Source organism: Mauremys reevesii, linkage group 1 (assembly GCF_016161935.1).
Source record: "Mauremys reevesii isolate NIE-2019 linkage group 1, ASM1616193v1, whole genome shotgun sequence".
Taxonomy (NCBI): domain Eukaryota; kingdom Metazoa; phylum Chordata; order Testudines; family Geoemydidae; genus Mauremys; species Mauremys reevesii.
This window is the reverse complement of record NC_052623.1, coordinates 63,827,061-63,849,584: the sequence shown is the minus strand read 5'-3', so window position 1 is coordinate 63,849,584 and position 22,524 is coordinate 63,827,061. Positions and strand designations below refer to the sequence as shown.

Genomic DNA, 22,524 nt, shown 5'->3' with positions numbered 1-22,524 from the left:
TCAAGTAGATATTAGTTTTATATAAGGAAAAAATAGCAAGTTTTTAAAGAATGATAACTGTGTTTTACTTGGTGCTTTTATTTTACAAGCTTAGTTTAATTTTAAGTATTTATACTTTATACTATATTATTATATATTTTGTAGTACATTTTGTCAAAGAAATTGGTAATATAAGATCTCAGCACTCTGTTACATTTTTGCTGAGATGTAAGGAGAGGAATGTACAGATTAGCAAAATGCAAATGAGTGAGGTTCTACTGTGATGTTAAAATATCATTGTAGAAATGACAAAATGGAGTAAACTCAAGAAAGTTTAAGATTTTACATTTTCAGGTTTCTATAGAGAATGCCAGTAGTCCATATTCTGATAAAAATTACACTGAAGTAACTCATTCTGATACAATTTAGTTACTCTGGATTTACACTGATGCAGTTTAGATCAGAATCTGTTCCAGTATCTAAAAATATGTCTGATATAATTAAAGACAATTTCGTTTCAAGCAATTGGCCTTCAGTATGAGGAATTAGTTTGTGTACAAACTAATTTTTAATGCAGGAAAATATTAAAACTACAAACATAAAACTGTACATTACTTAATGTTGTCATTGTATTTTTGCCAACAGTATAACTAAGGCTCAGAGAGCACTTTTATTTTAAGGTTTACTTTCAGGAGTCTAAAAACATGTTTAGTTTTGTTTTTACTTTGGGATGAGACTTGAATACAAAGTTTTTAAATTATGAAAGGATTCCTTTTTCAGAATGTGAAGAAATTCATTAGTCTGACCTCTATTTGAAGGACAGGAAAACAAACAGTGTTTTTTCCCGTTCTGCAATTTGAAGAGGGATTGGGAGGGAGGATTGTTCTTATCACTACAGTGAATTTCTGTTAAAATTAAATTTTGTAATTCATAGTGTTATGAACTAGGTCTCTGTTTTAAAAATGATTATATTGGCCAGCTGTTAAGAGTTGTTTAATGCACAGTAACTTCTTTCATAAAGTTATGTAATGTAAATATTCATGATAATATTAGAATGGCTGCATATTGTGGGCTAAAAGATTAGTTTCAGAAATCAGATGGCATATCTCCCTGTCATGAGAATATTGTGTCAAAATGTATGCAGCCTGTGTGTGGAATGTTTAGTGAGATGTGAGCCACCCTTTGATGCACTCATAATCAAGAGTTGCCAGGAAGTGGCCTTTTGGGGGAAGGGAGAGGAGGAAGGTGGCTGTTTTTTAATTGGGTCTTTTAAAAAAAGAAAATAGGTTGCCATAAAAATATCCAAGGAGCAGTATATTAACATGAGATCCCTTGAATGCCACAGCACAGTGTGACAAGCTCAGATGAGGCAATAATCTTAAATCTGAATTTCCTTGTTAAATTGCAGTAAATCAGTTTACTGGGTAACAACAATTATTGTTGTTTTAATGTTAGGGAGCAAGCAGAGACGGCACGTAACTGTTGATAGTGTTGGGGCACAATTTAAAGGTTCTGGTAGTATGCAGTGGGGTTCATGGCAAGGCATATAAACCCTGGGAGAAATCTGGGGGTGGGAGGCACATGACCCCAACTGCCCCCACCCTCCATGCATCGCCTCTGTGAGTAAGGGTTTACATTTGTTTTTCTCTTTGCAGCTTTCAATGAAATATAAACTTCCTCTGCTAATATTGCAGACTTGTTATAGATTTTTGGCGCCATTTGACTAACTGTTTGTATATTGCATGTTTTCATAGAGGTTTAAACAAAGGCTCAGATCTCATAAATCTAAATAAACAAACATTAGTTCCTACCCATATAAAATTTAAGTCGCTTAAATATCAAGTATATTTGTTTGAGGTTTTAATTTATAAGAGATTTATAAGTGAAATTCTGTAAGAGAATTCAGGCTTACTAAGCATGGATGGCAATTGACAAATTTACTGCTATACTTTGTGGAAAATGCATTGTGTTTCAGAACTTAGATGAGTGAAAGTGTTTGGAGTTTGCTGTGTGTTAGTGAGTGAGAGAGAGAAAATGTTGGAAACAAAGATCAGTGGTAGGTAGATATGATTGTGTGAGTAGCTAGAAGGACGCCAAAGCCCAGATAGATCAAGAATCTATCGAGGAACAATATGCTGTAAAAGTGCCGAGAAAGACATTCTCCACTTTCTAACATTTGCATGTATGTTGATTGTTCTTTTATAGCCTAACAGTCTCAGGAGAATCCAGCAATAGGAGTACAGCATTTGCAATGAATTGTTTTCTTTTCTGAACAGATTACTGCTAAGCTCCAGCCCTTTCTTGGCAGCACCTCTGTCTACTAACCCACACCACAGAGTAGCATTTCTCATGTTATTCCAATCACATTAAGAGATGTCTCTGGAGGAAAAGTGGGTGATCTGGGATGGGCTGAATGCTGTTTCAGTACAAGAGGGTGATCAAAATGGAAGATTTTACAGATATTTAAACAGAAGGGGGCTATCAGTGGACTGAGGTGGCGTGCTGTTTAGTGGTAGTGCTGAAGGGAACTCCAGAACCATATGCTCACTGAGCTTCATGACTGACCTTGAGACAAGTGTAGCATGAAGGTGCAAACATGCAATGTGATTTGGAGGATGATAATTTTACAGGAGGGTGAGTCCTGGGTTTCAGCTTTTTCAGCTCCCAGTTGATGGTGAGAGATTGTTGAGTGTCACAAAAGGATTCTCCAAAGATCTTGCCAAGGTCCTTGAGCAAAACAAAGGAATTCAGGACATACAGTATTTTAAATCAGTGACTCTCAACCTTTCCAGACTATTTTACCGCTTGAACGAGTCTGATTTGTCTTGCGTACCCCCAACTTTCACCTCACTTAAAAACTACTTGCTTACAAAATCAGACATAAAAATACAAGTGTCACAGCACACTGTTACAGAAAAATTGCTGATTTTCTCAATTTTACCATGTAATTATAAAAATTAAATCACTTATAATATAAATATTGTACTTACTTTTCAGTGTAAAATAGTATATAGAGCAGTATAACCAAGTCATCGTCTGTATGAAAATTTAGTTTGTACCAACTTCGCTAGTGCATTTTATGTAGCCTGTTGTAAAACTAGGCAAATATCTAGACGAGTTGATGTACCCCCTGGAAGACCTCTGTGCACCCCCAGGGGTGAACATACCCCTTGTTGAGAACCACTGTTTTAAATGAATAAACAGGCAGGGGAAAACAGAGTCCATCTTTGTACGTAAAAGCTCACTTTTTTGCTTTGAAATTCACCTTTAATATTAATATATGTATGAACATACTGTTGAGGTACTCAGTCATCTGCCCACAGCATTTAGCCTGTCAGGAGTGCTCAGCATTATAAGGACACTTACAGGTCAACAAATTTGGAAGTTTTGTCTTAACGCAAAGTAAAATATGTCCAGGATTCGATGTATAATGTGATTGTAGTATAATCATATCAGGGACAAAAGAGAGATGCAGAGGGGAAATCTAATGAATATCTTAGATGTGTGTATACTAATGCAGGAAATATGGGGAACATACAGGAAGAATTAGAAATACTAGTGAATAATCACAATTACAACATAATTGGCATCTCAGAGACTTGGTGAGATAATTCATATGACTGGAATATCGGTATAGAAGGGTAGAGCTTATTCAGGAAAGACAGGCTGAGAAAAAAGGGAGGCGGTGTAGCCATTTATATCAAAGATGTATATGCTTGCACTGAGATTGAGCTAGAAGTTGGAGGCAGACCTTTTGAAAGTCTCTGGGTAAGGATAAAAAAACTAGGGTGATGCCATGGTAGGGGTCTCCTACAGACCACCTAATCATGAAGAAGAGATGGATGAGGCTTTTTGGAACAACTAACAAACTCATCCAAAGCACAGGACTGGGTAGTGATGGGTGACTTCAACTATCAAGACATCTGTTGGGAAAATAACACAGCGGGGCAGAGATTATCCAACAAGTTCATGGAGTGCCTTGAAGACAACTTTTTATGGCAGGAGGTGTGGAGAAAGCAAGTAGGGGAGAACCTGTTCTAGATTTGATTCTGACAAATAGGGAGGAACTGGTTGAGATTTGAAGGTGAAAGGTAGCTTGTGTGAAAGTGAACATGAAATGAGAGATTTCATAATTCTAAGGAATGGTAGGAGGGAAAACAGTAGAATAAGACAATGGATTTCAAGAAGGTAAACTTTAGCAAAAGGGGGTTGCAAGCCTATTGTAGGGGGGTCTTAGTATTGGTATCCTTAATTCTGCACTGCCTTCAGAGCTGGGCACCCGGCCAGCAGCCGCTGCTCTCTGGCTGCCCAGCTCTGAAGGCAGCGCCGTCAGCAGCAGCAGCACAGAAGTAAGGGTAGCAATACTGCAATCTCCCTTACAATAACCTTGCGACCCCCGCCCCATACAAACACACACACACACCTCCTTTTTGGGACAGGATCCTTACACTTACAACACCATGGAAATGTCAGCTTTAAATAGCTGAAACCATGAAATTTATGATTTTTAAAATTCTATGCCTGTGAAATTGACCAAAACAGACCGTGAATTTGGTAGTGCCCTACCTATAGTATAAGGTAAAAGTACACAAAATACCAGATTTCACAAGGGAGACTCCTATCAATGGTTCACAGTCAATCTGGAAAGGCATATTGAGTGGGATCCTGCAGGGATCTGTCCTGGGTCCAGTTCTATTCTATCATCTTCATAAATTATTTGGATAATGGCATAGATGGTATGCTTACAAGGTTTGTGGAAGATACCAAACTGGGAGGGGTTGCAAGAACTTTGGAGGACGCTATTAGAATTCAAAATGATTTTGAGAAACTATAAAAATGATCTGAAATAAATAGGATGAAATTCAATAAGGACATGTGCAAAGTACTACACTTAGGAAGGAACAATCATTTGCACACATACAAAATGGGAAATGACTGCCTAAGGAGGAGTACTACAGAAAAGCATCTGGGAGTTCTACTGCATCGCAAACTAAATATGAGTTTACAGTGTAATACTGTTGCAAAAAAAGCAAAAATCATTCTGGGATGTGTTGTCAGCAAGACACAAGAAATAATTCTTCCACTTTACTCTGTAGTGACAAGGCCCGAGCACCACATTTCGGGAAAGATGTGGACAATGTGAAGAAAGTCCAAAGGAGAGCAACCAAAATGGTGAAAAGGTTTAGAAAACATGATATACGAGGAAAAATTGAAAAAATTAGGTTTGTTTAGTCTGGAAAAGAGAAGACCGAGGGAGAACATAAGTCTTCAAATATGTAAAAGGTTGTTATAAAGAGAAGGGTGATAAATTGTTCTCCTTAACTACTGAGGGCAGGACACGAAATGTTGGGCTTAAATTCCAGTGAGGGAGATTTAAGTTAGACATTAGGAAAACCTTCCTAACTGTAAGGGTATTAAAGCCCTGGAACAGATTACCTAGGGAGGTTGTAGAAGCTCCATCATTGGAGGTTTTTAAGAAAAAGACAAACACCTGTCAGGTGGTAACTGGACTAGATGATCTGTCTAGGTCCCATCCAGTCTTACATTTCTATGGTTCTATTATCCAGATTTAAATGTTCTTTTGGAATTGGTTGCATAAATATGCCCCAGAATGTAAGATGTCTTTAATACAAACAAAACAACATTAAGCCTACCTAGTGTCTTTACGACTTCAAAATAATCTTCAAAATATGAAGTGAATGTTAATCCATGCAGTAGTGGCTGTCAGTCTTCAGACAGTTTGAAACAGTAGCTTTGAGACAAGTATAAACTGTCCCCATTAGTCTCAATGGGATGTTAACTCTGATACGTAATGAAGGCAAATTGTTTACCATTTCACAGCTGATCATTTTAGCAGAATCAAGCAATTGTAATTTGCCATCGCCGTTGGATGTAGGTAATGGAACAGGTGTCAAGCAGCAGTTAGTTACTGTTAAAGCTTGATCTTATAACCAATCTGTTAGTTGTTTTCACTGCTACAGCTATATTTGCACCCCCCAGTTTTCCACTCACACTCGTATTCTGACCAGTTGCCTCACCAGTTTGTTCCAGAGACTTTCATGGAGTTGCAATGCAATTATATCAGGTATGGATTTTTCCCACTGTGCTAGGCAATATATGCTATTTGGACTGTGGTATAGTATGTTGTTAAAATCTTACCTACCTAGGAAACTCAAGAGTTATTTATCATATAGTACATACACATAAGTATGCATTCTTTCATCCAATTCTGAGTACATACCATTGAGATTTTATTTTTAGGAACTAAAATGTTATGGGCTTGGTTTTCAAAACTGTACACCTGATTTGTTTGCGCAATTTACTGCAGATGCATGAATAATCAGAGGAGCTTGTGCATGTAAACAGCTAGTTATGTGATTAAGCTTCCATATCTATCTACTCTATCTGGAAACTGCATGATCCATTTAGGCATGCAGCTGCACATACGTTCAAAAAATCACGAGTAACTGGGACAATACCTGTGCTTAGATTTTTAGTTGTTACTACTACTAATTGTGCTTTTAATGAGGAGAGCAGAATGTTTGAAATTGTTGATTATCCAAGCATAATGTTGTACCCTTTAGCTATATGATTGTTTCGTTTTAGTATTTTAGTTTCATATCAAATTCACATCAGAGTCACTAAAATTGTGATAACTTCGGTGGAAATACTATATTTAGTTATTGAAAAGAAAGAGAATATTGTATCCTGAGCTCCTGTTTAGAAGCACTAGATGGCATCTATAATATGAAAGATTCTACCTAGTACCAGCAGGGGAAAATGGTCTATCATGCTTGAAATATTTACTAATTTGAGAAGTATTTACTTTGCATATTCAAACACTTATAGAGCAAATAAATTTGCAGAATAGTCAGGCTCTTCTCAGGCTTGGTCTGATTTCACCAGTTTAAACACTAAACAGCAGTTCTTGTAGGAAATTCCCTTTGCATGCTTTGGCAACTTCTGCATGATCTCTTTTCTTGAATACTCTTCCATTAGCAAGTCTCTGGTCAGCAAATTCCTCACTGTCTGTAAAATTAGACCTATTACCAGCTGCTTTCATTCTTTAGTAACTCTGAAATTACTTCTTTCCAGTGTGCTCCAAAGGTGTCTATTGCCATAAAAAAAAAAAAAAAAGCAACATCCTTGTTTAAAATTATATGAAATTACATTAATTTAGCTTCAAAATATTTTGGGTTTTTTTTTAATTGGGTATGTTTTTGGCAAGTATGAAATTAGTCTGTTGTACTCTATTAAAAAGCTAATACAATGTTTATTAGTTTTATTAGTGTCTTCGGTAAAACATATATTTCATATCTGCGTTAGTGAGATTTTGGTTTTATCAGGTTCTGTGCTCAAAAATGAGCATTTCAAGTTCACAAGTCTGTGGATTTTATATTTCTTTAAATCTGATATTTTAATTCAGATTTACAAACGAAACTTAGTATTGGTTTTAAACTCTGTGTGTGTCCCTCTTTTTTTCTAAATTCAAGTACTGTTCCTTTGGGATTTATATGACATTTGAATCTGGAGTTAGAAGCATGCTTCTACTCTGAAAAGTGACTGTATAAAAATGGCTCCACCATCACTAATCAGATCTATTCTTTGTGTATATTCAGTATTGCATTGATCGCTTGAGTAACAAAATTAAGTTTTTACAGCTTTCTACTCCTGTGAAAGTTAGAGCCAACAATGGTAAGAGAGAACGAGGTGAATTCTCTTCCTTCTTGTATCTCACCTCCACAGTTGCTTACTGAGGCCTGGTTTGCACATAAAATTTAGGTTGACATAGCTACATCTCTCGGGGGTGTGAAAAATCTACACCTCTGAGTGATTTAGCTTTGTGTACCTAACCCCCAGTGTAGATGCAGCAAGGTCAACAGAAGAATGCTTCTGTCGACCTAACTACCATTGCTCAGTGAGATAGTGTTTCTGCTCTGTCAGAAATAACCTTTCCATCAGTATAGGCTGCATCTACACTATGAGCTTAGGCATAAGCCTACGGCACCATAGCTATGCCAGTATTGTCCCCGTAGTGCAGACATGACCTAAGTTTCAATCAGTGACATCAGTGCAAACCTACTGATATTTACTGAGCTGTTATAGGTGTAACTGAAGGCCTGAGCAACACCTTTATTACTGATGATGATTTGCAGAGAGGAAAGATCCCAGATTGACTTTATGATCCCAGGTTGAAAGTGCAAGCCCGAAGATTAGGAAAAAAACCCAACTATCTACTAGCAAATTTGCTCTAGAAACTTTTGATACGCAATAACCATGGATTCTGTGGGGCAAGTTCTGTAGACAAATTTCCCTACAGAAATTCTGCATAGTCATTTCTCAGAGTAGAAGAGCTCTTCAATGCTTTTGAAAATTTAATAATTAATTAAGACTACATTGTGAAGCTTGATAGCATTAAAGTATTTTAGACCGCTAAGCCTGCAGATTTTTCATGTTTTATTATTATATAGTAGGAATTCTTTTCTTTTAATAACTGAATATAGTTGGCCCAGAACAAGTTGGAACTTACTTCTGAAATGGGGTTCTGTCTTTCCTACATCTTACACAACTTAATTTTTTTTAATGATACTCTTACTTACATGTATACATTGAGTTGAGTATTGATAGTGCGTTTGTGTGTAAAGGAGATTGGAGTAAAAATACACATCATATTGTTTTCATCTTCCAAAATTTAAAATGATCACTGTGCACTTTGGGTTTCATTTTGTGTAATGATAAACGAATATCATACCTGCTTATCGGGAATATCATTGCTCAGTACAATTTTCTTAATGCAACAAGTTGCTTGGATGTTTGTATTCCAATTTAAATAGCTACATATGGGCATTTATATCTTCCAAAAATGTATGAATAGCCTAGGTTCACCTTTTTAATTTTAAAATTTTAAATAAGGAGCCATAAACTCCTCAGTTTGGAAATTTTCTTAAACTAATCAGTATCATTTCTGTTTCTTTCAATTTTCATCCCAGAGTACCAGCCAAAGTAAACAATTTAATCACCAGATTTTAAGGTGCATATGATGTTAGGTAAACAATTGTATATATATTCATAACAATTTATTTTTTTAGTGTGTTTTCCTGAGATTTCAGTATCATGGTTTGTCTCAACTGCTAAGAGAACTTTCTTGCTTTTATAGGGGCCTGTTCTTGCAAAATCTTAATCATGCAATTAGTCCCATTTAAGTGATTAAGTGATTGAATGGCCCTACATCTATAAAGGTTTGCAGGATGAGCTCTTAGCTTGCACTGTATATTTGTGCTAGTGTTTCGATATTGTTTGATAGCTTAATTATTTAGAGGAAACAAAAGTAAGATGGTGCATGTAGTAAATTAAGGGAATAATTGAAAGAAACAATATATTCCTACATATTTATACTCGTAATAGAATACTGTAATACTTTATCAAACTCTATCTTTTTGTATTTTTAATTTTATGCACTGTTTTTTTCTGTTCTAATGGCTGCCCTTCGGGATAGGCTGACCTCTGCTCTCCGTATGACATCCTGCAGTCGGATATTCGTCACATTCGAAAGACTGTTGACACTCTGCTGGCCCTCGGGGAGAAAACCCCACAATCAACTTCTACCTTTCGCTCCTGGGATCTAATAGGCTTTTGTCTTTTCCACATACTTTTTATAGTCTTGATGTACATAACTTATCACTGGAATGCGCTAACAGCATAACCTGTTTGCATGTGCATACAAACTTTCTGCTTTATCTCTGACACATTACAGGTACTTTAATTTCCTTCCTTTGTCTCACAAACTTCCACCCCCTGTAACCTCTCTATTAATTTCTTGACTAGAGGTAGCAGAATCTTGAATTGATTGTAGAGGGAAACCCGCCCCTCACATCCCCAACCCTAGCTTAAATGCATACATGTGTCTTGATTTTGCAGCTTGTTTCCTTCCACACTGCCTGGGTTGCTCACAGATTGTGGAGATGCAGTAAACTGCATCTATACCATTTTGGGCTGTGGTCTCATCAGCTCTTAAGCAGCACTGAGCCTGGTCAGTGTTTGGAGGTGAGAACCCAAGGAACACCCAGGTGCTGAAGGAAGTGATACCGGCATTTCAGAAGATGGCGGTATTCTCTTTGAGTATGTGTTATGTTTGTTAGAGGTGCCATCTTCCAAATGAAGAATAGAAACCATGGTCCTTAGCACTTGTTGTAAGAGTGAGTGTTTACTCTGGTGTTTTGGTCAAAGTCCAGTTTGTGGTCATTACAATCCCCCTAAATTTTTTTCTCCAGTTTCTTTTGGAAACAGTAATCTTCTCTTTCCCTGTCAAACTGTGTAGTGTTGCTGTCCGTTTTTAAATACATTCCACGTTCCATGCCAAATTACAAAGAACTCAGAATTTGTAAGGGAACTCAGGGTCTTTCAGGATGAAGGTAATGGAGACAACATGGTGCAGGGAGTGGGTACTGGCAGACCTAGGCTTTGTCACTGTCTCTGCCACTGATTCTTTCTGTGACATTGGGCAAGTTACATAATATTCTTATCTGTTTCCTCATTTATAAAAACAGGGATGATGATATTCTGTAACACATCTGAGAAGACTTCTTTAACAATATGTAGAGATGTTTATTTAGTTGTTTTCCCTTCACTTTGAGATCTACAGATGAAAAGCTTTATATACGTGCTAATTATTTCATATTATGAAATGTAAACATAAATTATGTCACTAAAATATCAGTTTAGCTAACCTAAGAATACCAATCCCCTGAAAACATAAATATACTCATTTAGGAATTCCTCTTAGGCTTTGTAACTATAACTAAGGTCAGCTCTACACTGGAGAGGTAGGTCAACCCAGAGACGTTGCTCAGGGGTATGAAAAATCCAAACCCCTGAGCAACATAGCTAAACCCTCAACCCTGGTATAGACTATGTGAAGTCAACAGAAGAATTCTTCCCTTGACTTAGCTATTGCCTCTTAAGAAGCAGATTAACTACAGTCACAGAAGAACCCCTCCCATCACTGTAGTGAGTGTCTACACCGGGGTCGGCAACCTTTCAGAAGTGGTGTGCCGAATCTTCATTTATTCACTCTAATTTAAGGTTTTGCGTGCCAGTAATACATTTTAACATTTTTAGAAGGTCTCTTTCTATAAGTCTATAATATATAACTAAACTATTGTTGTATGTAAAGTAATATGTTTTTTAAAAAGTTTAAGAAGCTTCATTTAAAATTAAATTAAAATGCAGAGCCCCCCAGACCGGTGGCCAGGACCCAGGCAGTGTGAGTGCCGCTGAAATTCAGTTCATGTGCCGCCTTCGGCACGCGTGCCATAGGTTGCCTACCCCTGGTCTACACTGAAGTACTACAGCAATGCAGCTGTAGCATTTCTAGTGAAGACAAAGCCTACGTTGTTGTTCTCCAAACATTCATTTGCTAGACCTACAGTACCAGACTCCTCTTTTCCACAGTTGTTAATGATAATATATAACATTATTATAGACATTTGATCACTATACATCAAGGCTGAGTAAAATATACCTTCAACTTCCACATAATAAAGACTGTAATGTTTCTGTAGATTATAAATCTCAGCATAATGCAAAAGTGAAACAGAACTGACTGCCCTTCTCTTACAAGTCAAGTATCCCCACCTGAATTGAGGAATAAAGGGTGAAAATGGCTTAAAGATACAATACATATCTGATGCATCTTCTTCAGAGTGCTTCAGAAGTCTGTCCCTATGCTGTTCCTCATAGTATTGTACTCAGAATACCCACCACTCCGCACGTTGGAAATTATAGTGTTTCTCCACCTTAGGGCTATTCTCCATAATGGGAATTCATCTACATAGACTTGGTGCACTCTGCTTTTTAGGTGCTGAATATCTGCCCCCTATGTTAAAAGTAGCGTGTGCGGTGATATGCCCACATATCCCATTTACAGATTGTGATTTTATATCTGCTCCTTCTACATGTTCTTCCCATTGATACCAGGGATTTTCCCATTGCAATGACAGGATGCTCATCAGGAAATTTCAGAACTCTTTGTAATCTGTTACAAGGTTGCAGCTACTCAGATTTACTGTATATTAGGTCATCTGGTCTGTACCTCCATACAAATAATAGCAATTGCTTAATTTAACATACAGTTACAATCCAGTTCATAAATATTTTGTTTTTTTCTGACAAGCCAAACGTCTGTAGATAGAATATGTGGCATTGTCCTGGCACTGAAAGTACCTAAAAGGCATCTGTTCGGGTAGCATGCAGTGTAATACCATCTCAGCTGCCTCTTCACTTCATAGAGGTATTCTGAAAGCTTTACTAGTTGGAGATGCTTTTGGACATGATCCAGCTCCTATTGAGGTCATTGGTAAGATCGCCATTGATTTAATGGCAGCTGGATCAAGCCCTTAGCGAATAAAGGTGAAATCCTATTTTTCTGTTCCAAAAGCTATAATGACATCACTGCCTATCTCTGCAATGTTGCCTGAAAAGGAAATGTCCTTGGCATTTTACTCATTAAAAACTAGCACCACTTCCATGTATAGAAATTAAGATTGCAGAAGTCAAGCATAATTTTTTAGTAGACTCTTAGCAATTATTTCATTCTCTCATATTTTAATACATGATCTGAGTGTTAGGTAGAAAGAAGAGAGTTGCACAATAGGGATTTTTTAATCCATTCCACTTTATGTACAATAAAAAATGCAATTCTTATTCCCTAGCTCTCATCTCACAAATCTGAATACTGACATGTGAGATTCTGGTGTATTTGAATTTCTTTTGCTATTTAATATACTTATCTATCATTATTAGGGTTTTGGAATTAACTCTCCTTTTAGCTTAAGGCTGTTGTGTTCTTAGAATATTAAAGTGAAATTGTCAAGTATTTAGGCAAAATATTTGATCTATTTTAAAATAATATGGCAAGGAATGTCCCTGGAATTTGAAGATCCTGATTTGTAAAAGGCCCCCGCCAAGCCTTCTGAGTTGGAGATGTAAAATTTTGTTTCTGATAATATTTGTGCCTACAATTAATTATAGGTGCAGTTCATAACACTGAGGTTACTTATTGACAGCAACTGCAAATGCTGTTAATAATGAATGTAGTATTGCACATGCATACGTGAAATCTGCTGCTTAAAATCAGGCCCTATGTATGTGAAAGGACACTAATCTGTCACTGTGAGGTTTTTAAAAGCCACTTATACACACACACACACCAAACCAATGATTTTAGTTCCTGTGCTCCATCTGTTGCAACACAGTGTTCCCAGAGATGTACAGTTATTGTCAGTGATGCTGAGATACGAACAAGGAAAGGTATAAACATGAAAAGTAATATCTAGAGCAGGGGTTCTCAGCCTTTTTCTTTCTGAGCCCCCACCCCCACTCCCCAACATCGATGATCCCTCGAGGTCCCTTCCAGTCCTTGAATCTATGAATCCTATAAATACCTTAAAGCCCACCTGTGTCACAACAACGGGTTTTTTGCATATAAAATCAAGGGCTGGCGTTAGGGTGGCAGCAAGCAGGGCAATTGCCTGTCGGGGTTCGTGCCACAGGAGCCCCTGCAAAGCTAAGTTGCTCAGGTTTCAGCTTCGGCTTCAGCCTCGGCTGGCAGGGCTCAAGCCCCAGGCTTCAACCCCATGTGGCAGGGCGTCGGCTTTCTGCTCTGGGCCCTAGTGAGTCTAATGCTGGCCCTGCTTGGCGGCCCCCCTGAAACCTGCTCACGGCCCCCCCAAGGGGCCTCGGACCCCTGGTTGAGAACCACTGATCTATAGTATATAAAACTGTAAAAAGTATTTGAAAGGTTTTTGTTTTAAACTCTTTTAGTTCTCTTTGTTGTAATGATGATTTACATTTCAAAATACTTGACTCCAATTATTTACGTGGAAAACATGAGATTCATTTTCTTATTTGGAGTCTCTAAGAAGCTACACGTTGCAACATTTTCAGAATAGTTCAGTTTTTCTGAAATCTTATGTCTACAAATGTGGGGAAGAAACGAAAGGAGCAGAGAATAGCACTTGCCACATTGCAAAATTTCATTCACTCTTCATTTTTTGCTGGCAAATATAGCTGGGTCCTGAACGTTAACATCTGCAAATCAAATCAAATCACTTTATGATGTGCCTGCCTGATTCAGTGGCCACAGTCACTCCCTTAGTAACAGACACTTGTATTTTAATTGCCTTGAAGTTGTCAATTAGCCTAGATTAGTCCAATTCCCACAATAGCCTTGACTTTAAGGCAACTAATGTCAAAGAAAATAGAGATATGTTTAAGTGCCAAGTTCATACTGAATCCTCCTATTGTTGCTTCCTGTCATTTTCTTGTTTTTCCTTCACCCCAGCTAAATCACCCATCTTGTTCCGTGGCTAGAAGATTACTCTGAGGATAGCAAGTATCAGACGGGTAGCCGTGTTAGTCTGGATCTGTAAAAGCAGCAAAGAATCCTGTGGCACCTTATAGACTAACAGACGTTTTGCAGCATGAGCTTTCGTGGGTGAATTCACCCACGAAAGCTCATGCTGCAAAACGACTGTTAGTCTATAAGGTGCCACAGGATTCTTTGCTTTCTGAGGATAGCGTTTGCATTTGTGGCTATACCTATAACTTTGTCTTCTCGCTTTACTTCACTGCTGGTAGCTGTGTGATGCAACCTACTGACTCAGACTCTCTTTTCTCTGTACTGTTACATTTTGCCTCATTTTTTATTGAAAGATGTTTGTTCCTTCCTTTGACATAAATTTGAAAATAACAGTCAAAATTATATCTGTCTTTTTAAATTAAGATTAATTTAAATTTAGAATGTGGTTAGCCTGGTCGCAATGATTAGGTGTCTCACTCATTCCACTGAGTTTATTAGAAGCAGAAGCAGACCTTAGATCCTGGGTAATTCACCAGGATGTGTGTGTTGTTGTGGGAAGACCCATCCATGACCAAAGTAGAAATCGATGGTCCTTCCTCTGTATTGACTGACAGATTTGGCAGAGACCATCACTGGTGCTGGAAACGTAGTGCCCAACTCCATCTCTCTCACACTGTTTTTGCATTGACATAACTTCATTGACTTCATTAAACTACTGAGAGATTAATCATACCCTGTGTTGAAGTTAGTGAAGTTACACTGGTGTTATGATGCCAGTTTAAGATGGAGAGAACTCACTTCCAAAAGTGGAAAAGATGTTTGAAGAATCTGTCAGTTGCCTAAAGTCTTACTGTAGTGATGGGCGAGTTCCTCCATAGCTGAGGTCTAGTGCCTAGAAATGCTGAATTCTATAAAAGTTTTGCAATATTGTTATATAATATAGTGAGTTTCTGTCATCTGATTGTTTGACAGCTGTAAGATAAGTGTATTCCTTGTGTCTTAGAGGTAGCACTTGCAGGCGTGGTGGGCCAGAGGAGAAGAGAAGAGGAAGTGGCCAAGTTTCAGGGAGAATGATTGAATGTGGGTAATTGGGAGGGTTGGAATCTGATCTAAAGCCCATTGAAGTCTTTGGAAAGGCTCCTACTGACTTCCTTGGAGTTTGGATAATGCTCTTAGTAAGATTTGAGGCATCTCTTAAAAAAAAAGTTATAGAATGTTGTTGAGCTGTGATTTGAAAAGAACAGGGATTCAGAAAAGGATTTGGGTAGGAAGGTTGTGCTAGATAGTGGGAGCAATGTAAAAACCTGGAATGTAAAGCTCAGCACGTAGACTCTTTATTGAGGTGAACAAGAGAATTGAGTTAGTTATGAAAACGATGAGGTGAAAGGAGTGTGTTCTTTGTATAGGATGCTACAGGATCCAATAACTGTTCTGGGATATTTGTCAAAACACATAACCCTTGTGTTTGTTCATTGGTTTGTTCTTTATAACTTTGCATTGTCCATTGTTTTCTTGTTGGTAATGTAGAAGCCTTCAAGCATGTGAAAAAGATAAGGGAACTTAGCAAGAGCTTATGGACAGGGAGATGTATTATGGGGAAAGTGAACATGCTGGTTACAAAGTACTGTCTTCCTTTGTATGACCTATTTATGCTTTAAAAACTAGAAATTAAACCTAGTGTCTGCTTTTTTATGGGTCCTTAAAAAAATTGCTTTATTTGAGAATAGAGCTTGTAGGTACTGGTTTTATACTCGACTAGAATATTATATTAGATTTTGGACTGGTTAATTCATTTTCTTTAAAGAGAAAGCAAAGTGATATTGGGGAGGTTTTTGTGGTTTAAAATGGATGACTGAACTCATTTACTCATTGTAATTACTCTTTGTGATTAATTGCAAGACAATCAACACTGCAGCCATGAAAAATCAATAGGTAAAACAAAAGTTCTGACTGACATAGGTGGCTAGATGAACAGTTATTAAGTTTTGCAATAAAAATCAAGTGTGAGGTGTAAATCTCTTTAAACTGAACTGTGTTTGATACGGATTTGGCTTCAATAGAAGTGATTTGGGACAAACATAGTTTATGAATGCATTCAAACTTACAAATACCAGCAGTGATTTTTTTTAGTGTTGTCCCGTAGTCTCTTACCAAAGGCTTGTAACTGTTTTCCTTTGGTTTTCGAATATTCACTTCAGTGTCCAATAATTTAATATACAGTAATTTCATATCTGAAAATGTAAGGATAATGAAATGATCAATATTCAGACAGGAAACTCATACATACCACCTTTTCGTTGGGTTTTCTTAGCCCAATCCCTATCTGGTGAGGGGAGGGCCGTATCCAGTGGGAGTAGAAAAAACTTTAAATTTCATCTGACTTTAAAACATATTCAGTATAGAATGTAAAGACTTCTTTATCTGAAAATAACAGATCAGAATATTTTAATCCTAGAAATTCTAAAACCTAGGACATTATGAGCAGGTGTGTCTTGAGACATTAGATTGACCACAGTTCCTTAACTATTAGACATATTTGAATAAACCTTATATTACCAGAAGTGAAGACAACCTTTGTTTTTGTCTTGTGTTTGAAACTGAAAACATTTTTATTGTTTAGTTAGTCCACTACCAATCATACATCAAGTTACATGACAGTTTGCATCTAAAGGAAGAATTTTAAGCCTTACAAGGTCTCTGTACATCTCTCCAGAAAGAAATGTCCCTTAATGAGGAAGCAGAAGCACTTTGGGGGTCTGCAGTACCTCACAGTCACACAAGATTGGCCCCACTGAGATTGTTTGTATGATTTCAGTTAAGTCCGTCCCTTTCACTCTCATCAAAGATACACCTCTACCCTAATATAACATTGTCCTCAGGAGCCAAAAAATCTTACTGCATTATAGGTGAAACTGCATTATATTGAACTTGCTTTGATCCTCTGGCCTGCGCAGCCCCCCCCCCCCCCCCCGAGCGCTGCTTTACTGCGTTATATCCGAATTCGTGTTATATCGGGTCGCGTTATATTGGGTAGAGGTGTATTCATAACATTAATACGCGCCAGAACTGTTGATTAGATATACTGTGCTTCATTACAGCAGTGAATTCAGTGATGAATTATAATGTCAAAAGCTAACACACTGAAGAGAAGACGATAGCCAAAGTGGTGGAAAGCCACAGACTCGCTATGTAATATAAACCAGCTTGAGCAGACTGCCAGAACCTTGCAGCACCTTTGCTGTAGGACATGGGGCATATCTGTACCACAGACACACTCAGCCTCACAATCTTGAAGCCTACATTTCTCAAATAATTTCAAGTGAATTTGATAAGAGAAACCAAAATATGGTATGCTCCTAGATATAGAAGTATAACCACATGCCACAAGTAAGATACAAGTTACAAGTCAAAAATACTTGCACTTCTACATTTAAAGATCAGTTATAGTGCCAGTGGCAGATGTAATAATTTTGAACAGATTCTGGATCTCCCTTTTTGTCCTATATTTGACACGTAGAATGCAGAGTTTGATTTTTATCTTGTTTTAAACTAGGCTACTAAATATATTTATATTGGGGTATTTATGGCCTGTAGATGCACAGCCTTGAGCCATGATTAATCAACCTCAAGCTAAGCCTAGTCTGGTTGAGACACAGCTTGGATAGAAGGCCTCTAAGGAAAAACTTCTATGTTACATGAAGTTGTATTGTGGTACTTTTTCCTCTGAGACAGTATAGAACCAAGGCCTAGAGTATTTTATTACTTTAGGAGATGCCATTTTGATTATATAATTGAGGTCCCGACCTCTTGTGTTCATTAACAATCTGGTGGCATTTTCTGTAAGAGTTTAGGCCAAATTCCACACATGAGCTTATTAAGGAAAGTAAGTGGCCTTAGAGTGAGAGAGAGTGTACTGTCATGGATTGGAAGCAGGCTATGACAGAAAAGGAAGGGTAGAAATAAATGGTCAGTTTATCGTGCCCAGAAATTAACAGTGGGGTGCCAAACAGACCCATACTAGGACCTGTATGGTTTAATATATTTATCAGTTATCTGAGAATGAACAGTGAGGTGGCAAATTTTGCAGAATTAGAGAATTATTTAGGCTAGTCAAGGCTAGAGATGACCATGAGGAACTTCAGAGGGACCTATCCAAGCTAGGTAAAGCACAATGGCAGATGAAGTTCTCATGGTTAACAAGGTCAGGGCCATGTGAATTTGAAGAAATATTTTCTGCCATTTAGACAAATTATTGGGTTCTAACTGAACTGTGACTTGGGAAAAAATCCAGTTATCACTGGGGAAAAAAATTTAAATAAAGGAAACAAAATTTAGAATGCATAGGTAGTGGGATAGAAAATATTACATCATTATTGTATAAGGTATGCCATATTCTATTCAGAACTAAAACGGATTAGAGAAGGGGAAAGGCTACCAAAAGAAGAGAGATTCAAAAGATTGGGACTGTTTAATTTAAAGAGGTGATGAATATGGCAAGAGACGGCAGAGGCAGAGACAATAATGCATGGTATAGAGAAGATAAATCAGATGCTCCTTTTTACCTTATCTCACATTCTAAAAGAAAGAGGACATTAAAAAAAACTGCACATTTAAAGCTAATAAAAGGAAATCATTTTTTGCATAATTAACCTATAGAACTCATTGCCATTAGATATCAGAGTTTAGCAGGATGACAAAGAGAATTAGATGTTTCTATAAATGGGAATATCCACAACTGTATTAGTGAAAACACTATTTTAGAAAACATAAACCGGCCACCAACAGATGGGGATTAGGAATAAACTTCCCCTTTGGCAGGCTATTCCATAATGGTTCAATCTGCGGTTTCTTGCACCTCCTTCTGAAAGATCTGGTATTATCTACCGTTAGAGTCAAAATAATAGCCTAGCAGTTTGTTTGTTCTGATGTAGCGCTAGTAGGTTTCACCTCTGACAGCGGCTGCTCCGTTCCATTGATGGACAAAGTGATCCCTTTGTACATCAACGTAAATTTGTAAAGAACTTTGGAATCATTTGGAAAATCATTCCATTAAATGTAAAATGTTGTTGTTCATGTTTCAGTCTGTTGATTGTAATCACTGCTGTTCATGGTTTATGTTCCAGGATGAAAACCTGACACTGTTGAATTCAGTGGCAAAACTTCCTTTGATTTCAGTAGGGTTGGGATTTCACCCCAAGAATTTTTTTTAAAAGTAATGGGTACATGTCACAGTATCTCACTATTGCCTGTAATGTTGGTGTTTTTACAGTGATTACATGCTAAATAAATGTACCATCACACTGATTGCTGAAAACTAACTGCGAATCTTAATAGTGTTAAAATGTTTTGGGTTTTTTTTAATGTAAGAATAAGATGGTTTCCTGTTGGCCCTAGAGTCACCCAGAACACTTAAAAATCTCAAACTAGGCCAAGTGTGCCATCAGCAAAACAAGAGAATTATTTCTGTAAGAGGCATAGAAAATTTTTTAATTAAATGATTCTTTATTGTTGTGATAACTGCATTCTAGCTGTATTTGCATAAAGCAAGATTTTGCAATAAGAGCTTGGTGGTCTAATCTTTATGCTTTTGTTTTTTCTTCTAGGAGAAGCTCTGCCTACCACATCACATCCTAGAAGAAAAGGGCTTGGTAAAAGTGAGCATAACAGTTCAAGCATTACTAGATGTAACCACAATGAAGCAAGCTTTATTCACATGAAACTACTATTTCTGCTGTAATCAGCTCCAATGTGCCATACAAGTATCAAAACACTGCTCATCTTTTCAAAGTGCATTGAAAAATATCCTTCTGCTCCAAAAGAGTATTCCTACATTTCTGAACTGAAATAATCTTTCAGACTATCTGTATATATTGAACTGCAAACTAATAATCATTTTATAAAGCAAACTGGCATTTCACTGCTTTTATAGCTCAATTTGTACAGCACCCATTAAAACAGCCACCTCTCTGCCACTTACATAAGTGTGGAGTACACTTGCAGCAAAATATGTTCAGCTTATTAAAGCAAGAGCATCTTCATTTTTTTTTTTAATCCGAATTTTAACATGTTTTGTTTTTCTGCAGTTGCTTCAGGCCATTGCCTTTTAAAAATATTCAGACATAAAATATTTATATAAATATTATTTATTAGTGAGTTGTTATTCATCCTTTGGATGCAAAATATAAATTAGGAAACTGTATTTTATTACTGCTTTTTTTGTGGTTAAACACTTTATTTTAATATACAATTTTAGTTATTTTTTATTCTACTTGGTGTGCAGTAATTCTAGATCTCCATAATTGTATTTTCTAATATGTATGATAAACCGTAAACAAAAATAGGTGCTTTAATGAAAAGAACTGTTAGCTGAGATGGCATTCTTTATGTTGGGGTTTGTGGAAGATTAGTATAGTTTCTCTGCATTCCAGTTAGTTTCCAACATTCCAGCAGCACTTCCCCCCACCCCCCATTAGATGAAATTGGTTGAACTAAGGAGAAGCACACCTTTTTATTTGTATATAGCTGTTATTAAAAAAAAAAAAGGAAAGATTAAACTTGAAAACATAAATGTGAACAAATATTTTTGATTGATACTTATTTTACTATGCACAAGACATTAAACTTTTATTACAACAAAATAACTGATGTGCATTAGCATCACGTGTCTTGAAATATAATTTTGCACTGTACTCGGGTAATCTTAAAAGGATACAGCACTATGGAACAAATAAAAAATAGCACAAGAAATGTGAAAACAAAGTTTTCTAGAGAGTCAAATATATGTTTGGTATTTTTTAAAAAGAGAAAATATAATTTCATTACAGTTGTTTTAGGCAGTTGTAAAGGCCTGATCCTTCAAATATGGACTGCAGATTGCAGGGCTTACTACTGTGAGTGGTCTCATTGTAGCTAATGTCCTTCCGTGGGATTTCTCATCTTACTACGCACACTGCCCTGTAGTGAATGTTTGCAGGATCAGACCCCTTGTCCCAATTCAGCAGTAGGAAATAAAGTTTTTTTCGTTACTTTTCATTTCAAAAGTATGTTTTAAAGCTTAAGTTATTGTTCAGTCCTTGTCAGACAAGTATTTTAGGTAGAAAAGTTCTAGCACAGTGATTTTCACAACCTTTTAAACATCCATTTTTTTGGTATGGAAATCTAGTGATGTAAGTAATTTAAGCAAACAAGACAGGGAAGTTGCATGTGGTAAAAAGGATGGCTGTTAGGGGGTCCATGTTACATTTAAGAAAGGAGAGTTTGAAATGCAAAAGTGAGACAATGTAGAGGGCAAATTAAATAGAGAAAGAGGCTATGGAGAGAGAAATAACAATTTGTTTGAAAGAATGTGGACACAGAAAGACACTGCATTTAAAAAACCACCAGTATTCCAATGAATTATATTTTTAATCCTGAATATATACAGTGTTTGAATGCAGACCTTGTATTTTTGACATCACAGATTATGGTACACATTGACAACAATCTGTTGGGGGAGGTGATGTGAACTCAAGGACAATATAATGACACATACAGTATGCATGGAATATTCAGTTATTCCAACCAAAGCAAAAGCTTTTGTTCTATAGAGGGAACATTGACTTACATTGCAATTTTGACTGGCAGCTAGTATATGGTTTCCTATAAAATGTATTGTGCACTTTAACACTAAATTAAAATGTATTTTAATATTTTACAGAGCTGCACAAATACCTGTTTTGTCAAATAGCATGAACAATGTAAAGAAAATAGGTTTTCAACTCAGAGTATATCAAACTTTAAAAGCATTCAAAAATTGACTATATAAATGATTGCTGCATCGAGGGGTAAAATGCAGGTTCCTGAGTATTTTTTTTACAATGTATATGTGGCAACATGAAGCTTTGTAATTATTATTTTGACAAATCCTGTTTTTTTCATCATTAAAATTTGGTTTTCTCCTAGTAGTGACTTTCAGTATTTGCTTAAAGTTGGCTGTAAATAGCGCTAAATATTTTGTAATACGGCTTTTTTTATGCAGTCTTAACCTGTATGGCTAAAAAGAGAATTTCATGAATCTTTGTACACTTTATATGTGCAATAAAACAACGCATGGCCTCCTGACACTACCATAAACAATGAACATTGTGTATATAGTGCAAACTTTACTGTAGCTGCAATTAAATCATTTTATTTGTATTCATTTACTA

General features: G+C 36.8%; 1 protein-coding gene across 4 annotated transcripts in view; it reads left to right on the top strand.

The window, feature by feature from the left end:
• LRCH1 (leucine rich repeats and calponin homology domain containing 1) overlaps positions 1 to 22,524 on the top strand; it is a 245,730-nt gene extending 223,206 nt beyond the window's left edge. For all 4 annotated transcript variants that reach the window (XM_039532872.1, XM_039532881.1, XM_039532864.1 and 1 more), the window contains one exon: positions 19,942 to 22,524. In XM_039532872.1, the coding sequence (XP_039388806.1) occupies positions 19,942 to 20,055 (114 nt within the window). In that variant the 3' untranslated portion in view covers positions 20,056 to 22,524. The remainder of the gene's footprint in view (positions 1 to 19,941) is intronic.